At 39.0% G+C, this 18,323-nt stretch overlaps 2 protein-coding genes across 4 annotated transcripts in view; one reads left to right on the forward strand and one right to left on the reverse strand.

Annotated features, from left to right (window-relative positions):
• The window catches only part of slif (cationic amino acid transporter slimfast), a 46,744-nt gene extending 35,695 nt beyond the window's left edge, over positions 1-11,049 (forward strand). For both annotated transcript variants that reach the window (XM_074099702.1, XM_074099703.1), the window contains exons 3-11: positions 408-692; positions 1,146-1,250; positions 1,933-2,219; positions 3,839-4,076; positions 4,900-5,002; positions 5,734-5,885; positions 6,893-7,044; positions 7,396-7,504; positions 9,221-11,049. In XM_074099702.1, the coding sequence (XP_073955803.1) occupies positions 408-692; positions 1,146-1,250; positions 1,933-2,219; positions 3,839-4,076; positions 4,900-5,002; positions 5,734-5,885; positions 6,893-7,044; positions 7,396-7,504; positions 9,221-9,342 (1,553 nt within the window). In that variant the 3' untranslated portion in view covers positions 9,343-11,049. The remainder of the gene's footprint in view (positions 1-407; positions 693-1,145; positions 1,251-1,932; positions 2,220-3,838; positions 4,077-4,899; positions 5,003-5,733; positions 5,886-6,892; positions 7,045-7,395; positions 7,505-9,220) is intronic.
• A 4,647-nt stretch (positions 11,050-15,696) lies between these two features.
• LOC141437518 (cationic amino acid transporter 2) overlaps positions 15,697-18,323 on the reverse strand; it is a 29,833-nt gene continuing 27,206 nt past the window's right edge. For both annotated transcript variants that reach the window (XM_074100957.1, XM_074100958.1), the window contains exon 14: positions 15,697-17,748. In XM_074100957.1, the coding sequence (XP_073957058.1) occupies positions 17,621-17,748 (128 nt within the window). In that variant the 3' untranslated portion in view covers positions 15,697-17,620. The remainder of the gene's footprint in view (positions 17,749-18,323) is intronic.

Consider the following 18,323-nt stretch of genomic DNA (forward strand, 5'->3'; position numbering starts at 1 on the left):
GTAAATTCCGCATCATTATTATTGTCATCTAATCTAGATTTAACTTTTTCTTCTTTTCTGTAATCAGTTTTAAATTTCTAAAAACCACTGTTTCCTTGTCCAGCACTACATGGCTGAGCTGAACAGTTGATTATGTGTATTTGTGTGTGTGTGCGTACTCTTTTAAGCTTAATAAACGGCCAATAATATGATGTACAAACAGGTTATTTTTATCCCGATATTCTCACGACATCGAGACGCACGTTGACTCCCGAAATTTCAACTGCTAAGTGCGTAGATATCAAATTTGGTACAGGTGTTCCTCATGTCATAAATTCCGCAATTGCTGTACCTGTACTTATGTAGTTTGCCCCTGTGAACCCGCGGATAAACGCTGGTTGCTTACTTCTCTCATAATCTTTTTTCAGGCCTTTGTTACGCCGAGTTCGCTTCCCGAGTCCCCAAGGCTGGTTCCGCCTACGTCTACAGCTACGTCAGCGTCGGCGAATTCATCGCCTTCACCATCGGATGGAACCTCATCCTCGAATACGTTATCGGCACCGCCAGTGTTGCCAAGGGCATGGCTAACTATATCGACAGCCTCTGCAACAACACCATGGCTAAGACGATGACGAACTGGGCGCCGATGAACGTTTCCTTCATGGCTGATTACCCTGACTTCTTCGCGTTTGTGCTGGTTTTGCTGATTACTTGTAAGTTTTGAGTATGATGTCCATGGGCATACCCAGGGGGGGGCAGGTTAGAAAGCTGCCCCCCCCCTCTTCTGGAAATTGTATAATTGTGCTAACTTTTTTTTAAATCTGGATCCGACCTAAAAGAAATGTGACCTGCTCCCCTTGGGCTAGAAGCTACTTTACTGTACGCCCTTGATGATGATGTCTTAAGTTGACTTCAGAAGCCGTGTTGGCGTATTCTTTGACCTGTCTCTCCAAACCTCTCAGGCTCAAGGGCTTATAATGATAATTGTGAATGTTATATTTACATACACTCACGCCTGGGTAAAATTATAATAGGCAAAGACTACCAAATGACTTCAGAATGCCTCACGATTCTTACATACCTGCTTTGCGGGTCAGGATTCTGGAATGGTGATTGCCATACCCCGAAATACTAGTTTGATATTCATTCCTGCTCTCTGATTTCAGTGGTCCTAGCTGTAGGCGTGAGGGAGTCTACGAAATTAAATAACGTGTTCACCGCTCTCAACATGGTCACCGTCATCATCGTGATCATCGCTGGAGCTGTCAAGAGTATGTTCAACTGTTATATTTCAAAAATGGGTGGCACACACACACACACACACACACCTACATCACGCCTGTACCTATTCCCAAATGGGGTAGGCAGAGCACACGAAACGTTACCGCTTCGGGGCCACTTTTAGCTATTTTAGGTTTTAAATTTGACAAAAACGGTACAATAGTGATAGGTTGCTAGCCTGTCGCCTACGGTACACCTTAACCAATATCCTCAGTCGCCTCTTACGACATCCACGGAAGAAATGGAGAGGTGTAATTCTAACACACGTCATGTCATGTCATGTAACCAATATGGAAAAGTTGAACAACCTCCGACATTCTCATGTCTAAGTAGAATATCTCAAAAATGACTGAACTGATTTTTATCTAACATAGCTGAGAAACACCATACGGAAACTCGCTTCGACTTAATAGAACACATCGAAATTGGTTCATCCTTTTTTTTATAAAACTGACCGTGGTTGACCCCCATCTCACCTGATGTTAAGTGCAGATGAGGCCAAAGGTATACCTCACTGGTTCAGTAATAGTCTATTCTTAAATGACACAGACTGACAGACATTGACTTCATACGTATAATACCATTGATCGGACCATGGAACAAATGAAACAAATCGAAATGTCCTAACAAGTCTGACACACTCAGTCTCTATCAAATTACGAAACTCCACAGGCAACCCAGCAAACTGGCGCATAAAGGTTGAAGACATCCCCCCTGAGTACCAAAGCCAAGCCGGTAACGGGGGCTTCATGCCCTGGGGAGTCGCTGGAGTCATGGCTGGTGCCGCCAAGTGCTTCTTCGGCTTCGTCGGCTTTGACTGCGTGGCCACCACGGGGGAGGAAGCCAAGAACCCGAAGAGGGACATACCACTGTCGATTGTGTTGTCCCTGGTGGTGATATTTGTCTCGTACTTCAGTATTGCGACGGTGCTGACGATGATGTGGCCGTATTATTTGCAGGTCAGTAGTAAACCAAATGTGGTTTGAAGCCGTGGTGGCCGAGTGGTTTGACCTATGGCCTCTCAAGCAGAGGATCGTGGGTTCAAACACCAGCTCGCACCTTTGAGTTTTTCGAAATTCATGTGCGGAATTACATTTGAAATTTACCACGAGCTTTACGGTGAAGGAAAACATCGTGAGGAAACCTGCACAAGCCTGCGAAGCAATTCAATGGTGTGTGTGAAGTTCCCAATTCGCACTGGGCCCGCGTGGGAACTACTGCCCAAGCCCTCTCATTCTGAGGGGAGGCCTGTGCCCTGCAGTGGGACGTATATAGGCTGGGATGATGATGAGTAAACCAAATTAACTCGTTGAAGTGGCAGTGGGCATTGGGGCCGAAAAGCTCTCGAATGGAGATTGCGGGGCTTTGAGTGCGGTGTAGGACGACACCAACGAGATAGACGGATGATCTGGTTAAAGCCGTGGGTTCACGGTGGATGCAGGCTGCTTCCGACCGAAGCAACTGGAGGTATATAGGGGAGGCTTATGACAAACAGTGGACGTCTTACGGCTGGTATAATACTGATGATGATTGTACTACTTTGAACATGAAACTACCGTGAGACTCACTCATATTAAATATAATGACCCGGATAACTCACGTCTTAAATCGAGTTTAGCTCGACATGTTTCGGGCTAATCCGTAGCCCTTCGTCTTCGGAGCAACGCGACTCAGCGGCTGCTGCAACACGCGCTCGCGCGACTACCCGACGAAACTGACACCGGCACACAACTACCCGCGTTTTCATCATCATTACAACTGTCAAATGTGGGGTAGCACACAACACTAAAAACATCGCTCTGTAAAGGTACGTTCACACACACCGATGACGCAGCACGAGTATTTAACACCGTTTTCCAACTCGGAGGTACCGTCCAACCACTATCCCGGTTGAAATTCGGCCGAAAAAAAAGAAAGAATGTGCGTGAAGCCATCGACATTAGTCGACGTGAGTTATCCGGGTCATTATATTTAATATTGTACTACTTTGTATAAGTTTCCCGCACGTCTAAGCTTGTAAAAATGTTCAGTATTCATTTATTTGGCAAAAACATAAGACTTATAAATACTAGTACTTACAGAAATTATGCACCCTGGTAGGGTATAGCCACAATTATTATATATGAAATTAAAATCTAATACACAACTAAAAGCCCTGCCTAAAAACTACTTAAAAAATACTAGACTTAAAAAAATATATTTCTATTATTGAAATTGCACAAAGTTAAATTATTATGTATTAGGTATGGCACGATAATAATTTGTTTCTACCTAAATGTGTATTAATTTAATATAATATCACAACAAATTTATTTCTAAACAAATAAATAAAATATCTTTATTTTTATTCATTTAAAAAGTCTGTGATAGAATAATAACATTTTTGTAAAAGGTCTGTTTTTAGCTTAGCTATAAATAAAGTATTATTTTTGATATTTTTTGTATTTAAAGGTAATTTATTGTAAATGTTAATTGATCTATAATACGGGCTGTTTTTGTAGATTTCTAGTATGGGTTCAGGAAGGACTAATTTATGGGTTCGACGGGCACTTTTTGAAAATTGGTACAAATGTTTCAGGATGCCGACGCCCCGTTCCCTCACGTCTTCACGGAGGCTGGTCTCCCCGTTATCAAGTGGATAGTGACTGTTGGGGCCATCTTCGCTCTCTGCACCAGCCTGCTCGGAGCCATGTTCCCGCTGCCAAGGGTCCTGTATGCCATGGGCAGCGACGGAGTACTCTTCAGGCCTTTCGCAACCATCAACGGGTGGACCAAGACGCCTCTATTGGCGACATTCTTGAGCGGATTATTATCAGGTACAGTATAAATAGGGCGTGGTGTTTCACTATAGGTCTTATAAATAGGCTCAGAATTGCTCAGCGAGCTATGGAGAGAGCTATGCTTGGGTTTTCTCTACGGGGTCGAATCAGAAATGAGAAGATACGTAGAAGAACAAGGGTCACCGACATAGCCAAGCGAATTAGCTCGTTGAAGTGGCAATGGGCAGGCCATATAGCACGGAGAACAGGTGGTCGTTGGGGCCGAAAGGTTCTCGAGTGGAGACCGCGGATCGGCAAGAGCAGCAGTCCACCAACGAGATGGACGGATGACCTGGTTAAAGTCGCGGGTTCACGGTGGATGCAGGCCGGTCCGACCGAGGCAACTGGAGGTCTATGGGGGAGGCCTATGTCCAACAGTGGACGTCCCACGGCTGATATAATGATATGACACATAAATTTATTACGTAGCCTAGTGGACTGCTTTATCGAAGATTAGATATTCCAGTGGTTAGAGAAACAACATACTACTACTATATATAATGCAGGAAATTAGAACCAAACGATACTCGTAAGATCAATTTTACGTGACTTTAAAGCTTGTGGCCTAAGAGTTTACATTGACCAAGAATTTACCATTTGTTTTTTGCTTAACAGATTAATGAAAGTTATTTTATGTCATTTAAAGTCACCAGCACAATATCTGACACAACACAGCGTGCTTAAATATCTGTTACGACTTTTCTAGGGCCGGTAGGACGTGTCAGATATTTTTGCACGCTCCGCTGTAAATATTAATGTAGGTAACAAATTCAAAGTTAACAAGTATGAGAAATGAAAATGTTTTTTTTTACTGTCACAGCTATCATGGCAGCGATGTTTAACTTGAACCAGTTGATCGACATGATGTCAATCGGAACTCTTCTCGCTTACACCATCGTCGCTACCAGTGTCCTCATCCTCAGGTAATATGCCTATATTTGGAAACAAACAGAAATACTACAATTTAGACTAATCTTCGAGACTTCTAAGTGAACGCAATCAAAATATATAACCATTAGAAAAGGTGTTTTCATAAAAATTGCCGTAACCGAAAACTGAACCCCATACTCCCGGTTGTCCTAGAAACTTAAAATTTGGTATGAAGGTAGCTCTTAGCACAATCAATTATTTTTATGTTATGACTGTCTGTCTATGTCAGTAATTATCTAAAATGATGATGATGATGATGATCTGATCCGGCCGATTTCGACCACGGCAACAGCTTCAACTCCGTCGGTGTCGCTCATGCGCTCGCAAGTGGCTTACGTAGCAAATCTTCTTAGAGAAGATCCTCACACAGAGCGGGCACGTGAGCACACCGACCGAGATGGGCTTTGAGATTATTGCGCTTGTTGTCTAAGTCACAGCACCGTCTCAGTTCAAAGTCGCGGACTTTAGCCTTAACCTTAGTTCTCCACTCCTGTCGGTTAGCGGCCTCGTTCTCCCACTGAGACGGCACGTTGCAACTTTTCATCTCTCATCTAAAATAACTCACATTGCGTACTTACCTACATTTTGCTTAGGAGGCTCTGCTAACATTGGTTAATCATAGATTACCTACAAATTTGTACGGAAGTGCAAGTTCGCCGGTTTTTTATACTCATGCAAGTGTGCGTCAATCTAATGTAGTAACTACCCTTTTAAAACTGTCCAGATACGAGCAAGAGCCAGATCTCTCCATCAATGGCATGAAGCCGACTCCCGACACTCCGTACTCCGTGGCCAAGCAAAGCTTCAACCTGCTCGGGATAAAGAGACCCACTGTTCTCTCTGCATCCATCGCCAAGTCCTCCATCGTCATACTATGTAAGTGCCTGTATTTCAGAACTTAGCTAAATAAGTGATATTCTAGCCATCTTAGAGGTCGTATGTACCATCAGCCAAATATGTGGTCTACTACTCTAAAGTTGAAAATCGTTTGCATTCATAAAACAATAACGCTAATAGACGTGTCTGTCAACTTGAAAGTGGGACTTTAGCGACATATTCATTTGATAGGAACTTGTTTAAAAATTGATAGACCACTTATTTGGCTGATGGTACCTATTGATTAAAGCGCGGACGCTTGCTAACGCATTCATTAGTTTTCTTTCTGTCTAATGGTGTAAGATGGTTACAGAAAGAGATGGCAAGAGGGCGTTAGACAAAGTGTCCTTAGCTATACATAGTCAGCCAACCTACATACCAACCGTTTTAGCGTTAAGAAGCAGCAAACACACACACGCTTGAAGCAGTTTCCAACAATAATGTAAGAGGATGTGTTTTCATAAACCAATAGAAATGCTTCATTTACACATGCTCGCACAGCACATCTCTGGCGGAAACAGCCTAGCGGAGCGAGGCGAGGTAAATGAAGCGTTCCTATTGGTTCATGAAAAACATATTCCTCACAACACATCCTCGCACATCTCTGGTAGAAACGCTGCTTAAATATTCACAAACTTTCGCATTTACTAGCTTCTTTGTCTTTTTCGTGTGATTAGAATTCTTGTCGCTATCCCGCGGGGGAACTGTTAAATTTTTTGGGATAGTGTCAAACTTTCATACCAAATTTCGTTCAAATTGGTTCTGTGGTTTATGCGTGAATTATTTATTATAAATGTAAAAGTATCCTGTTAGTACCTGGGCGAGGCTTAAACTTGAAGGCAAGCGTTTTTCCATAGATAAGACCAAGTTAGATTACTGTAGGTCTTAAAAACATGCCAGTAGGTGATACCCTGTCATGGCACTGCAATTTTCTTACATTCTAAATTGTTTAACGATCTAGCCGTCCACCGCTAGTCTTTCTTTACCAGCATCAATCCTGTTTCCAGTTGTCCTGGCTCTCATCACCTGCGCATTACTGACGTACGAGCGTGGCGTGGCCAGCGACGCAGCCCTGAGTGCCTTGGGCGCTGCTCTGCTGGTGCTTCTAGTCATACTTTGCCGGCAGCCGAGGCAGAGCACCGCGCATCTTAGCTTCACGGTGAGTACCAGTGTAGTGGTGTGCAACAACACGATACCCGCGGTTGGTAATTTTTTTAAGAAACGTCAGGGTGCCAAAGCATGTGTGTTCTAACTGGAGAGAGAGGGAGAGAGTGAGCGAGAGAGAGATAGAGAGAGACATTTATTTACACAAATTCGTTGCACAGAAAAACATTATGAGGAAATAGTCCACTCCACGCTACTCCTGAGCACTCATCATCATCATCAGTGGGCGGAGGACGTATGAAATTTACGTCAAAATCATGTCGAACGAAATACGTAATATTGATATGACTACAATTGGTTTAAAAAATTGAAAAATAGTTTATTGTTGCCTCCCCCCCCCCCGCAGGTCCCCCTGGTCCCGCTGGTCCCGTACCTGAGCGTGTGCATGAACGTGTACCTGATGGTTCAGCTGGACTACCAGACCTGGGTACGGTTCATCGTCTGGCTTGTCGTCGGTAAGTTTTATAAATATTTACTTCTCGTTTCGTCTGTTTATTTATTTATCCAATACTAATATTATAAGTGCGAAAGTAACTCTCAAAGAGCATATAACCACTACGTTTTAAGAGGCGGGACTCCCATACTAGCGAATGGAATCGAGTTTGCATTGAGTTTGCATGGCAAACCATTACCAAAATATAAGCCAAACTTGAGAGATAAACTTTACTGTACTGACATTTTAGTTTAGTACTATGGTAATGGTTTGCCTTGCAAACTCCATACAAAAGTTTTTTTGTTCTAAGTTGCGCGAGACTGGTAACTCTGACCTTTTCACGCTTCAACCGCTAAACCGATTTAGACAAAATTCGGTATGGAGATAGTTAGGGCCCTGGGGAAGGACGTACGCAACTTTTATCCCGGAAAAATGCATAGTTCCCGCGGCATAGCGGTTAACGAATTCTACGCAGATGGAGTCGCGGGCAACAGCTAGTTAATAATAAAGACTTACAGTATATACCAACACTTCTCTATTACTAGCTAAATATACAAAACACTTTACATTATTGACAAATACATAATAACTATCAAACAGATTCGACGTCTTGGCAACAAAAGAAAATAACCTAACCAACAAAAAGTTGGAAAACACCCGACTTTGTCACTTCAAAGTCCAATATCTCAAAAACTGCTGAACCGATTTTGATGAAACATGTCTAAGAACCATCGCTAGAAAACCTGCTTTAAAATAAAAAACCCGCATTCAAATCGGTCTACCGTTTACCGTGCCACAGACAGACAGACACACATAGCGGTCAAACTTATAACACCCCTCATTTTGCGTCGGGGGTTAAAAAAGAACGCTAAGGGCACTACCTAACTTTTCTCGAACCGTTTCGTCGTATTTTCAAATGTTTTATAACGCTATTATATCTCTTATAACAGCCAGTGTGGGAGTATCATTAGTTTTTTTTTTCATGAGACCTTCCACAAAAACTTACCTATTAGAAAACAAACTTTGAGTTTGAACTTATTTTTATTAATATTTTATACCAAATGTTTATTTGTACAACATTAAACAACAAAAATTTATAAATCTACCACGTTACCGCACATTAGCTTATCTGGTAAAACAAATAAAAGATGGATAAAATTGGTACCTATCTATAATATTAGTACATTTCGTCTTTATTCTTTGTATTTCATAGTAAAGGAAATCTGAATGCAATATTTTAGATTTCTAATTCTAAGTTGGGTTACAAAAAATTTATGACGGTGGAAGCATTCTACACTTCCACTGAACGTAGATATAGTTTAGATATAGTTAGTGTTTAGTATTGTAACTAAGGGACCCCATACATCCCTGTATTTTTATTATTATTATTTTTTGTATTTTTTTTTCTCTTTAATTGTATAATATAGTTTATAAGTATTTTATTTGTAATTATATTATTATGAAAAAATGACTTTCTGCCAAGTTTCTTGCGGCGCATTCTTCTTGGCAATGATGGTCTTTCAGAAAGCGCTGGTAGTTTAAAAAAATGACGTGTAAAAGTGCCCGTTGCGGCCTATTTACTGAATAAATCATTTGAATTTGAATTTGAAAATACAGTTAAGTGTTAAAACTTTTTATGACGTATGTTACTATAGTCTGTGCCCGCGCTTTAGTCCCAGCGCCGAATCCTCTATCCGCGGGAATAACGAATAATTTACCAATTTTTCTGTTATTTCAGGATACACGATTTACTTATTCTACGGCGTCAGAAACAGTTCCCTTAACGAAACTAAAGAGGTGACCATGGCCATGAGTAACGGAAAAAGCGAGGACAAACACCAAGTGACCACAAAGTTTTGACCAATCGCAGGACAAAACGGGACGAAATTTTATACTTCCGCGACTTAAAGTTTGTCCGTGTTACCACAAAAAGTTAGACACCGTTGAACGTGTGTTGAAGGCAAGTCTATATTGGACGTGTTTATGTTTTTTGTGGTAAGGTCATGTACGTACATGTAAGTCGAATAGAATAAATAGGCGGCGCGCATAAAAATAAGAAGGACCTGGACATAATTCAATAACCCGTTGTTTTTATTATTTTATCGGATATTAAAATTAAGTAACTATCAAATGTTAAGAAATAAATTCGCGGTCGTAACCGTTTTTTATAAAAAACATGAGATATCGTACACTAACTAACTTTTTCCTAAAAGCAAAATAGGTATGTCTTGTTAGTATAATTTTGAGGTGCATTAAGATGCGATCACTTAATATAGCAAAATTCTGGGGCCTTAGTGAAAAAGGGGTTAATTCTGCAGAAGTTGAATAGCTGATTTCGACTTAAACCCCTTTACACATAACATAAAAAATAGCTGTGTAATTTCTACAGACTTATTCCCTTTTTCACTAGGGTCCCAGAATTAAACTGCAACCAAATTCGCATGTACCTACGTTTTTTTTCACAGTTTTCATCTCATCTCAATATCTAGATAAGCAAAAATGGTAACTATGATGTTTCTATATTTCTGAGCTATATTGCGTCTTTTTAAACATTTAAGATAAAAATTAAACATTTATTTTTAAAGTTTTAATAGTAATGTACAGTGGCGTAGCGTGGACTAATGTAGACGTGGGCGAAGTCGTATTTGCGAGGCCCATTTCTAGGGTCGCATCGCATTTAAAGAGGCCTCGTGAAACCCTTTTAAGTGCGAGCCACCTAGCTACGCCACTGGTAATGTATATCTAAAATTACAGTTATAGAATTATGTCCAGGTTTAGACCGTTTTCTTGGCCTAAAAGTAGTTAGTTTCAGAATAAATAAGACAATATTATACACAAAACTAATAAGAGGTACCTAATCTAATCTGGCCAAAAAGATACCTACGTCTTTTGGGAGAGTGCGGGAAATGTGATCACTTAACTTCGTTCCAGCGCTCAAAAAACACTGACTTAATTAAGTTTTAGCAACATTTCTTAAATAATCTACTAAGTACCTAATATTTTTTTTAGCTAGCCTATTTTTGTGTCCCACTGCTGAGCAAAGGCCTCTCCTCTCTTGCTCCACTCCTGCCTATCGAAGGCGAGCTCCCGCCATCCCATATTATAGGCATCTAAGTCGTCCCTCCATCTCTTCGGTCTGCCTCTATTACGGTCACTAGGGACCCATTCCGTATCAATTTTGGCCCAACTTTCTGGGTTCATAGTACTACCTAATTAATGAAAAAAAAAAACATATCAATCAACTTTTAGTTAAAAACATGAACTCACTATATTTTACACACTGAGGAGCATTGGATGCGTCCGTTAAACAGAGGGCCTACTCCGAAGTTCGAAAATCGTTGTTCCTATCGTACCGTCCCACTCGCTCTCGTTTTAAATAGTATAAGTGTCAGAGGGTCCGAACGACATGAAATTCGTTTTGCGAATTTCATAGTAGCCCTGCAGGTAAGGGGCGGTGTAGTCCAGAGGGAAGTATTACTTGTCACTTTGTTCCCAATTAGCCGCCGTTCTCAATTCTCCCACTCTCCCTTAGATATATTATTATTCCTCGCTCGCGTAAATAAAATACAAATTGGAACATTATAAATCTCTTATTTTAGTTCTGTGGTCTTACACGGAATGCCGCAGCCATAGTTTAGTGTAAATTTGAGCTTCTTTGGTAATTCGCATAACCCTATCTACTTATGACTAAAAATAAAAAACGTGCATTTTTCTGATGAATATTGACTCTATAGTAGAACTTCCTTAAGGGGAAAAATCGCATAGATTATTAATACCTAATAATGTTGAGTCAGCATAATATTCACTAAAAGTCTGTCAGAAACCTGTTTGCCAACATCTCTAGATGTAGATAGACGTATTTTTATGACTTGAAACCTGGAATGGTTTCATTTTAATTTATTTTTTAAGAAACAAAACTTTTTTAGTGAGAAATGCTTAATGTAAAATGATAAAATAATTGTGACGAATTCTAAAATTTTCGTTCTCCATGAAGAACTATCTATCTAATACCGTTGAACGAGCAAATCTTGTTTATATTAATCAGAATCTCGGAAACTGCTCCAACGATTTCAATGAAATTTGGTACGTAGGGGTTTTGGGGACGACAAATCGATCTAGCTTGGTCTTAATCTCTGGCAAAACGCTTATTATCGAGTTTTAGCCCGAGCAAAGCTCGGTCGCCCAAGTACTGAGCTATTATGAATGCCTGAAGTAAATTTTTTATGACAAATTTCGTGGAAGAAAGTTACAAGTCTACTTACACCTTTCTTCCACGTATGGTGCGACTTTTAGCTATAAGTTTTATTTAAAAATAATAGAATATCATTCCAGGGTTTGACAAGTATATAAAGCAGTGTAACTATTTACAACACTTTTTTTTAATCATTGGACTTAACTCGTGAAATAAGTAATTAAACTGATTAAGACTTTGTCACATGAAAAATTAACAGTCTGTATATTCCACAAAAAGCCGTGGTGGCCTAGTGGTTTGACCTATCGCCTCTCAAGCAGAGGGTCGTGGGTTCAAATCCCGGCTCGCACCTCTGAGTTTTTCGAAATTCATGTGCGGAATTACATTTGAAATTTACCACGAGCTTTGCGGTGAAGGAACCTGCACAAACCTGCGAAACAATTCAATGGTGTGTGTGAAGTTCCCAATCCGCACTGGGCCCGCGTGGGAAGTATGGCCCAAGCCCTCTTGTTCTGAGAGGAGGCCTGTGCCCAGCAGTGGGATGATGATGATGATGATATTCCACACATTTCAAGTTATTAGTGTTGTGTACTTACCTTACAGTGTGTTTTTGTAAGATAATATCTAATCTTTAAAAATGTTATATCACAAACCGTAGTTATTTCGTCATTCTTGCCATTCTGACTTTATGATGATACCGAGTATCTTCTGACTTAAGACTTAAGACAGCAACATTTCTCTTTAACGTACCTGCACATATACTGTCACCCATATACCTAGACTCAGAAACTTGGAAAACCAAAGATACATACACACACTCACACGCGCACTCACACATTTACACACACACACTCACACACATACACACACACACACACACGCACACACACACACACACACACACACACACATAATTTTATTAATTTTTCCTTTTCTTAATAAAAATGTTTCAGTTTACTTAGTAGCTACTTGGATATACGTAGTTTACTCTATTAGCTCGCATACGTGACGAACACTGACTTGCAAGATACGGGCCTTGCCTAGTTTGTGAGTCAGGATTCAACTTTTTTTAATTGTGCTATGTTTAACCTAAGTTGTCTTTTTCTTTGTAATTGTTCATTCCTCTCTTGTGCAATTTTGTCTTATTGAATAAAGATTTTATTATTTTATTATTATTATTGAATAAAGTAACGTTTGCAATTCGCATGAAAAAGGTTACAAATGCATTTAATTTATAGATATCAATAATGTTTTATGTGGGCTTATTTCTCTGTGTTTTTGCGATGTCATAAATTCGAAAAGATTGATGATGGTTAATGCACCAAAAAGGTTTTGTCTTGCTCCTCCGAATACAATAAACAAAAATATTGAGATATTAAGCTCCAATAAGTAACGCTTGTCATTATCAATCTAGGTTCAAGTAAATCCTAGCTAAGTTGTTTTAAAACAGCCATTTTGTAGAAAGGCCTTTTATAATTTTATTGTAGGTTGTGTACTCAATTTACTTATACATAGTAGGTACCTAGGTATAATATTCCTAAATGGCAGATGGGTATATTTTAATTGACATACGCAACATAAGCAAGTATATGCACGAAATGTATGTATATACGAGTATTTGAATTTAAATAATGTAAATATTTATGTAGCTTTTTTAATAAAAAGGCAATTTAATTTGTAATCAGCAAATCAAAGCATTAAAAAAATTATTTACAAAAAGCGAACTATAATTTTGTCTCGTTAATCCGCAATGTCTACGTGTGTGCGACACTTTATGTTTCATGCAGAGACCGCCCTAATACACATCAGCAGAAAAAACACACAAACACTACACAAAAAACATTATTCTTTTAATATTTGTACTTCTTCTCCACACAGTAGAGCAGATCCTCACCGCTATCGTTTCATACATAGTGATTCTTTTGTAGCGACTCCTACCGCCATCTAGTGAGCAAATATAGAAACTACAAAATCGCACCATCAAAGTTTCTCAACTTGGACACATAAAGACAACTTCCGACGCTCTTCCTTCGGACTTCAGTCCCCAGAGGGGCTACTACGAAACTCGCAAATCGAAGTTCGTATCGCACCGTCCCTTTCACTCGCGTATTAAATGACATAAGCGTCAGCGGGACGGCAACATACGAAGTTCGAGTTTTGCACATATCTGCCTCGAGAGAGATCTCTCTATTACGACTTTCCCTCACATTATTCTCTCTGGCAGTTGTCACTCGAAATTGTACTCTGTGACTGCTCTAACAAGGTTGGCGGTGATCTGGCTGCTAGATTAATATAGTTGTTGTCAAACGCGCGTGTTGAATTTATTATGTAGTTACTATTAATGTTATGTGATTACAGCTTGAATTGTATATAGCTGTTACAATAAATATAGTGTTATGCTGGATTTGCTGATCAGTTTAGAATAGCTTAGTATTTAATGGTATGATTGTGATAGCATTCCCGTGATAATCAGGTAATGTTAGGGTTTATGTGATTGTTAACTTATAAACGATGTAAATAGTTATAAGTAAATTAGTGTAAATTAACAAACTGTGATTTGATAAAGTCGAAAATGAAATAAAATTTATTTGAATTGATTAAATTTCTTTTGACTTATAAGCATAACGAATTGCAGATGATGTAAGTAATACTTACCCATCGTATTTTCTTCTAAACATTCGTCATCATCCCAGCCTATATACGTCCCACTGCTGGGCACAGGCCTCCTCTCAGAACAAGAGGGCTTGGGCCATAGTTCCCACGCGGGCCCAGTGCGGATTGGGAACTTCACACACACCATTGAATTGCTTCGCAGATTTGTGCAGGTTTCCTCACGATGTTTTCCTTTACCGCAAAGCTCGTGGTAAATTTCAAATGTAATTCCGCACATGAATTTCGAAAAACTCAGAGGTGCGAGCCGGGGTTTGAACCCACGACCCTCTGCTTGAGAGGCGATAGGTCAAACCACTAGGCCACCACGGCTTTTACACATTTTACATTCGTACTATGCCGATTATTTCCACTGTGACACTCGGGATGTTTGGGTTTAAATTGTAAAGGTAAATTACAAACAAATTACTATTTGTTTTGTTTTTTACTATCAAGCTTGTTACCTTGTCTAATATACGAAGCCGGATTAGACGTTTTGTAGAATTGCCGAGTGTCAAAGTGTTGATAATCGTCGTAGTTGGGTCAATCAACTTTTAAGTGTAGCTACCATGGTTACGTCTCCTGGGTCACTTATTATAACTATGATTTTATGGGGTACAAATCCACTTTAAGTTAGGAGTTGTGACAGTTGGCAATTCCTTCGTGGCTCATCTCCTAAGCATGCTAGTAGTATACATTGCAAACATTTTTCTAAGCAAGTGTATCAATGATGTCTCTTGGGTCACGGGACAGAATACCAACACTAAAAAGTCGATTGAACCATTTGTCATGCTACAGTCAAGGGCAAAGATATCGACACGGTCAAAGTTGCAAAAATATGTATACACGGCCTTAATGTTAAGTGCATAAAGACGTGTATACATATTTTTGCAACTTTGGCCGTGTCGATATCTTTGCCCTTGACTGTACCTCAGTCTCAGTACCCATCAAAGCAGCGTATGGAAAGGTCGCAACGAGAGATTAATAATGGATACAGTGAAATTTGAATATCAGAGTAATTCGTCTCATTTGTTTTTCATTCAATTCTTGTTTCGTCTCATTCTGTATTCGTCACTCATTCTTTATTCGTCTTTTTCACTGTCCCTATCTTCCTAAGTTCAATTCTGTAACTTGTCTCATTCTTAATAAGTCTTATTCGTTTTTAGTCACGGTCTTCATTAGACATATTTCTTCCCTGTCGATTTTTAGATTCGATTAGACAAAACAAGAATTGAACGAAAAACTAACGAGACGAATTACTCTGATAGCGAAATTTGTACCGTGTTCTCAAAACAAGATTCACCGTTATAACTGTAAACAACAAAAAAGTATACAGTTTCTCCGCGATGTCTACGGTTAATAAAACAATCAACTTGTGAAAAATATTATATTGACCGTAATACTGCAATACAAACAAGCATAAACAGAAATAAAAAACTTGATAATTATCTTAATGCTATTCACATATATATTAATCATAATACTTATTGAATGATTTATTAATTTAATAGGAATTGTCAAAGAAATGGTAAACCAGTTTCAAGGCCGATATTCAGTTTACCAAGTCTACCAACTAAATTCAAGAAAAAAGTAAGTACCGTCTGGTAGAAATACATAATGTTGTTTCACAGCCAAGCGCCTATGTAATACAGGAATCACTCGCAATTTCCTAAATTCTAATAAGTACTACATCTACAAATTCTATTAATTGGGCCAATCAACTATTTTACCGACACTTTGGGCGTCTCCTGCGTTACCAAAATTGTCTCTGGCGTTACCAAAAAATCGTACTTCCAACGAGATATTTCACGGTTTAATAGGTTGAACTTACGTAGGACGGCATGTATTCATGTACACCATCTATTAAATTACAGAAAAAATATGTTTACTTACAAAAATCTGCAATTGTTTGAAAAATGTCGCGGACAGATTAGTGTCGGTAAAAAAGTTGATTGGCCCAATTACCGTAAACTGCTTCAACTTTGCCCTCTGGCCCTAACATTGCCTGAGTTGATTTAGAGTCGATAACTTAGCACTCTTATAGGTTTTAAACTTTTATCTACACGGGAATTATTATTACGGGGGGATAAAAGTTTTAAAACCTAAAGGGTGCTAAGTTATCGACTCTAAATCGAATCAGGCAATGTTGGGGCCAGAGGGCAAAGTTGAAGCAGTTTACGGTATACCAGTCGAATCTTTACATTACATTTTAGTCCAAAGTACAGAAGAAATAAACCATCAGAACTAGAGTAAAAAGTAAATATTTTATAATACATTTCGTCACTAATTTAAAAATTTAAGTACGACAATTAATAGTTTTTCTAAGTGACCTTTATGGACATTATCTCAAGGGTCAATCTTGTTGACTTATTGATCTCAGATACGAGCTTTTCCAAAATAGTGACGATTGGACAAGTCTAGAATTTGTCATTTGCCAAATGTTTAGTGAAGAAAAAATTAGTATGGTTGAAAATAAAATTTAAGTGTTTTGTTTTAAATCTACAATTCTATACTATTTATCTCTTTCTGAAACGCTTCTATCTATGTAGTAGACATGGCGCTACTTGCATATAACGTCACGTTTCTTCAAGCCTCTGTAACTCTGTTATGTGTATTTAGAGGTAGCTTAATTTTTATTCCATTCGATAAAATGTATACATATAAAGTAAAAAAAAAGTGAAAAACCATATTGTGCTGGTAATTTCAGGATTTAACCGATACAAACGAGACAAGTTAAAAAAAATTAAATAATATAAAATTAAATACTTTGGCTGCTAGGTTTAGGAACAGATGCAGTTGAGATTTTTTTGAGATTATAATGGTTAACGTCACACAGTAACAATAATCTTACTTAGTAATTACACTTAAAACTTACTTAAAGGCAACGTATTGCAATAATACTCAAATTCTCAGTAAATTTTGTAATTTGCTGAGCCGGGAGATTCGACGGCTGGTTTGCAATGCTGCAACACACTTAACCTCGTAAGTCCTGATTTTCTTTACCATACCTACATAGTTTTAAAGATTGAGCCAAGAATTTTCAGTTTTGTGAATTTTCAATAACTTTAAAGTTTTCATATCATTTAAAAATTTGTACAATATGTAAGTTTTATTTGTATTTTTGTTGATTGAAATACATTTTTTTTACATTTTTTTCAACACGCAACAAATTAAAAAGCATTATTAATTACTATCGACAAGTAAGAACTCTCTACGAAAAGCTTCATGGTGTTTCTTATCCTTATCCTATATGCTGGATATGAAAGAGACGACGGTACCCGTGGGGCTGGTCGGGGGTCAGCCGAGGGCGTTGTGGGCGAGTAAAGCCGTGTGGCTGTCATTGTGTAGCACGGACAACTGGACGTCCGGATTGCGGCGCCGCTCTGAGCTGTGCCACGCGCCGTATGTTGCGTAGATCAGGAGGCCTGTGAATTAGCATGATTTTGTTACACACTAGATTGGGCCTGCTCCGAAAATTTTAGTTCGTATAGTACCGTCTCGCTTGCGCTCGTATTAAATATTATTAGCGTGAGGGGGACGGCACGATAGGGAGTTTGAATCTTTAATCGTAGTATGACGACGACGACGATGATGGTGATGACGACGACGACGAAACCATGATGATGATGACTTTGATGATGATGATAGTAGGGACGAGGACTATGATGATAACAAAGACGTGGATAATGATAATATTATGACGACGACGAAGACGACGATGATTATGATGATGACGAGGAAGATTACGATTACGACGGCTATAATGACGATGATGACACAATACAAATAATAGGCAGTAGATTGACTCGGCCGTATTCTTGAAATTTATACCTACAGCCTGGGCGGAGCGCTAGGGTTGGCGTCTACAAAAAGTTAAACAGACGTGTGTAAATTTTTATTGTATGTGTGTAGTTTTAGGTGCAGGAATATAACATATGTTAATTTTACGATTATTTATTTATTAATTCAATTATAAGTGTGTAATAGAAAAAAAACTGCG

The sequence above is a fragment of the Choristoneura fumiferana genome, chromosome 17, assembly GCF_025370935.1.
Source record: "Choristoneura fumiferana chromosome 17, NRCan_CFum_1, whole genome shotgun sequence".
NCBI lineage: Eukaryota > Metazoa > Arthropoda > Insecta > Lepidoptera > Tortricidae > Choristoneura > Choristoneura fumiferana.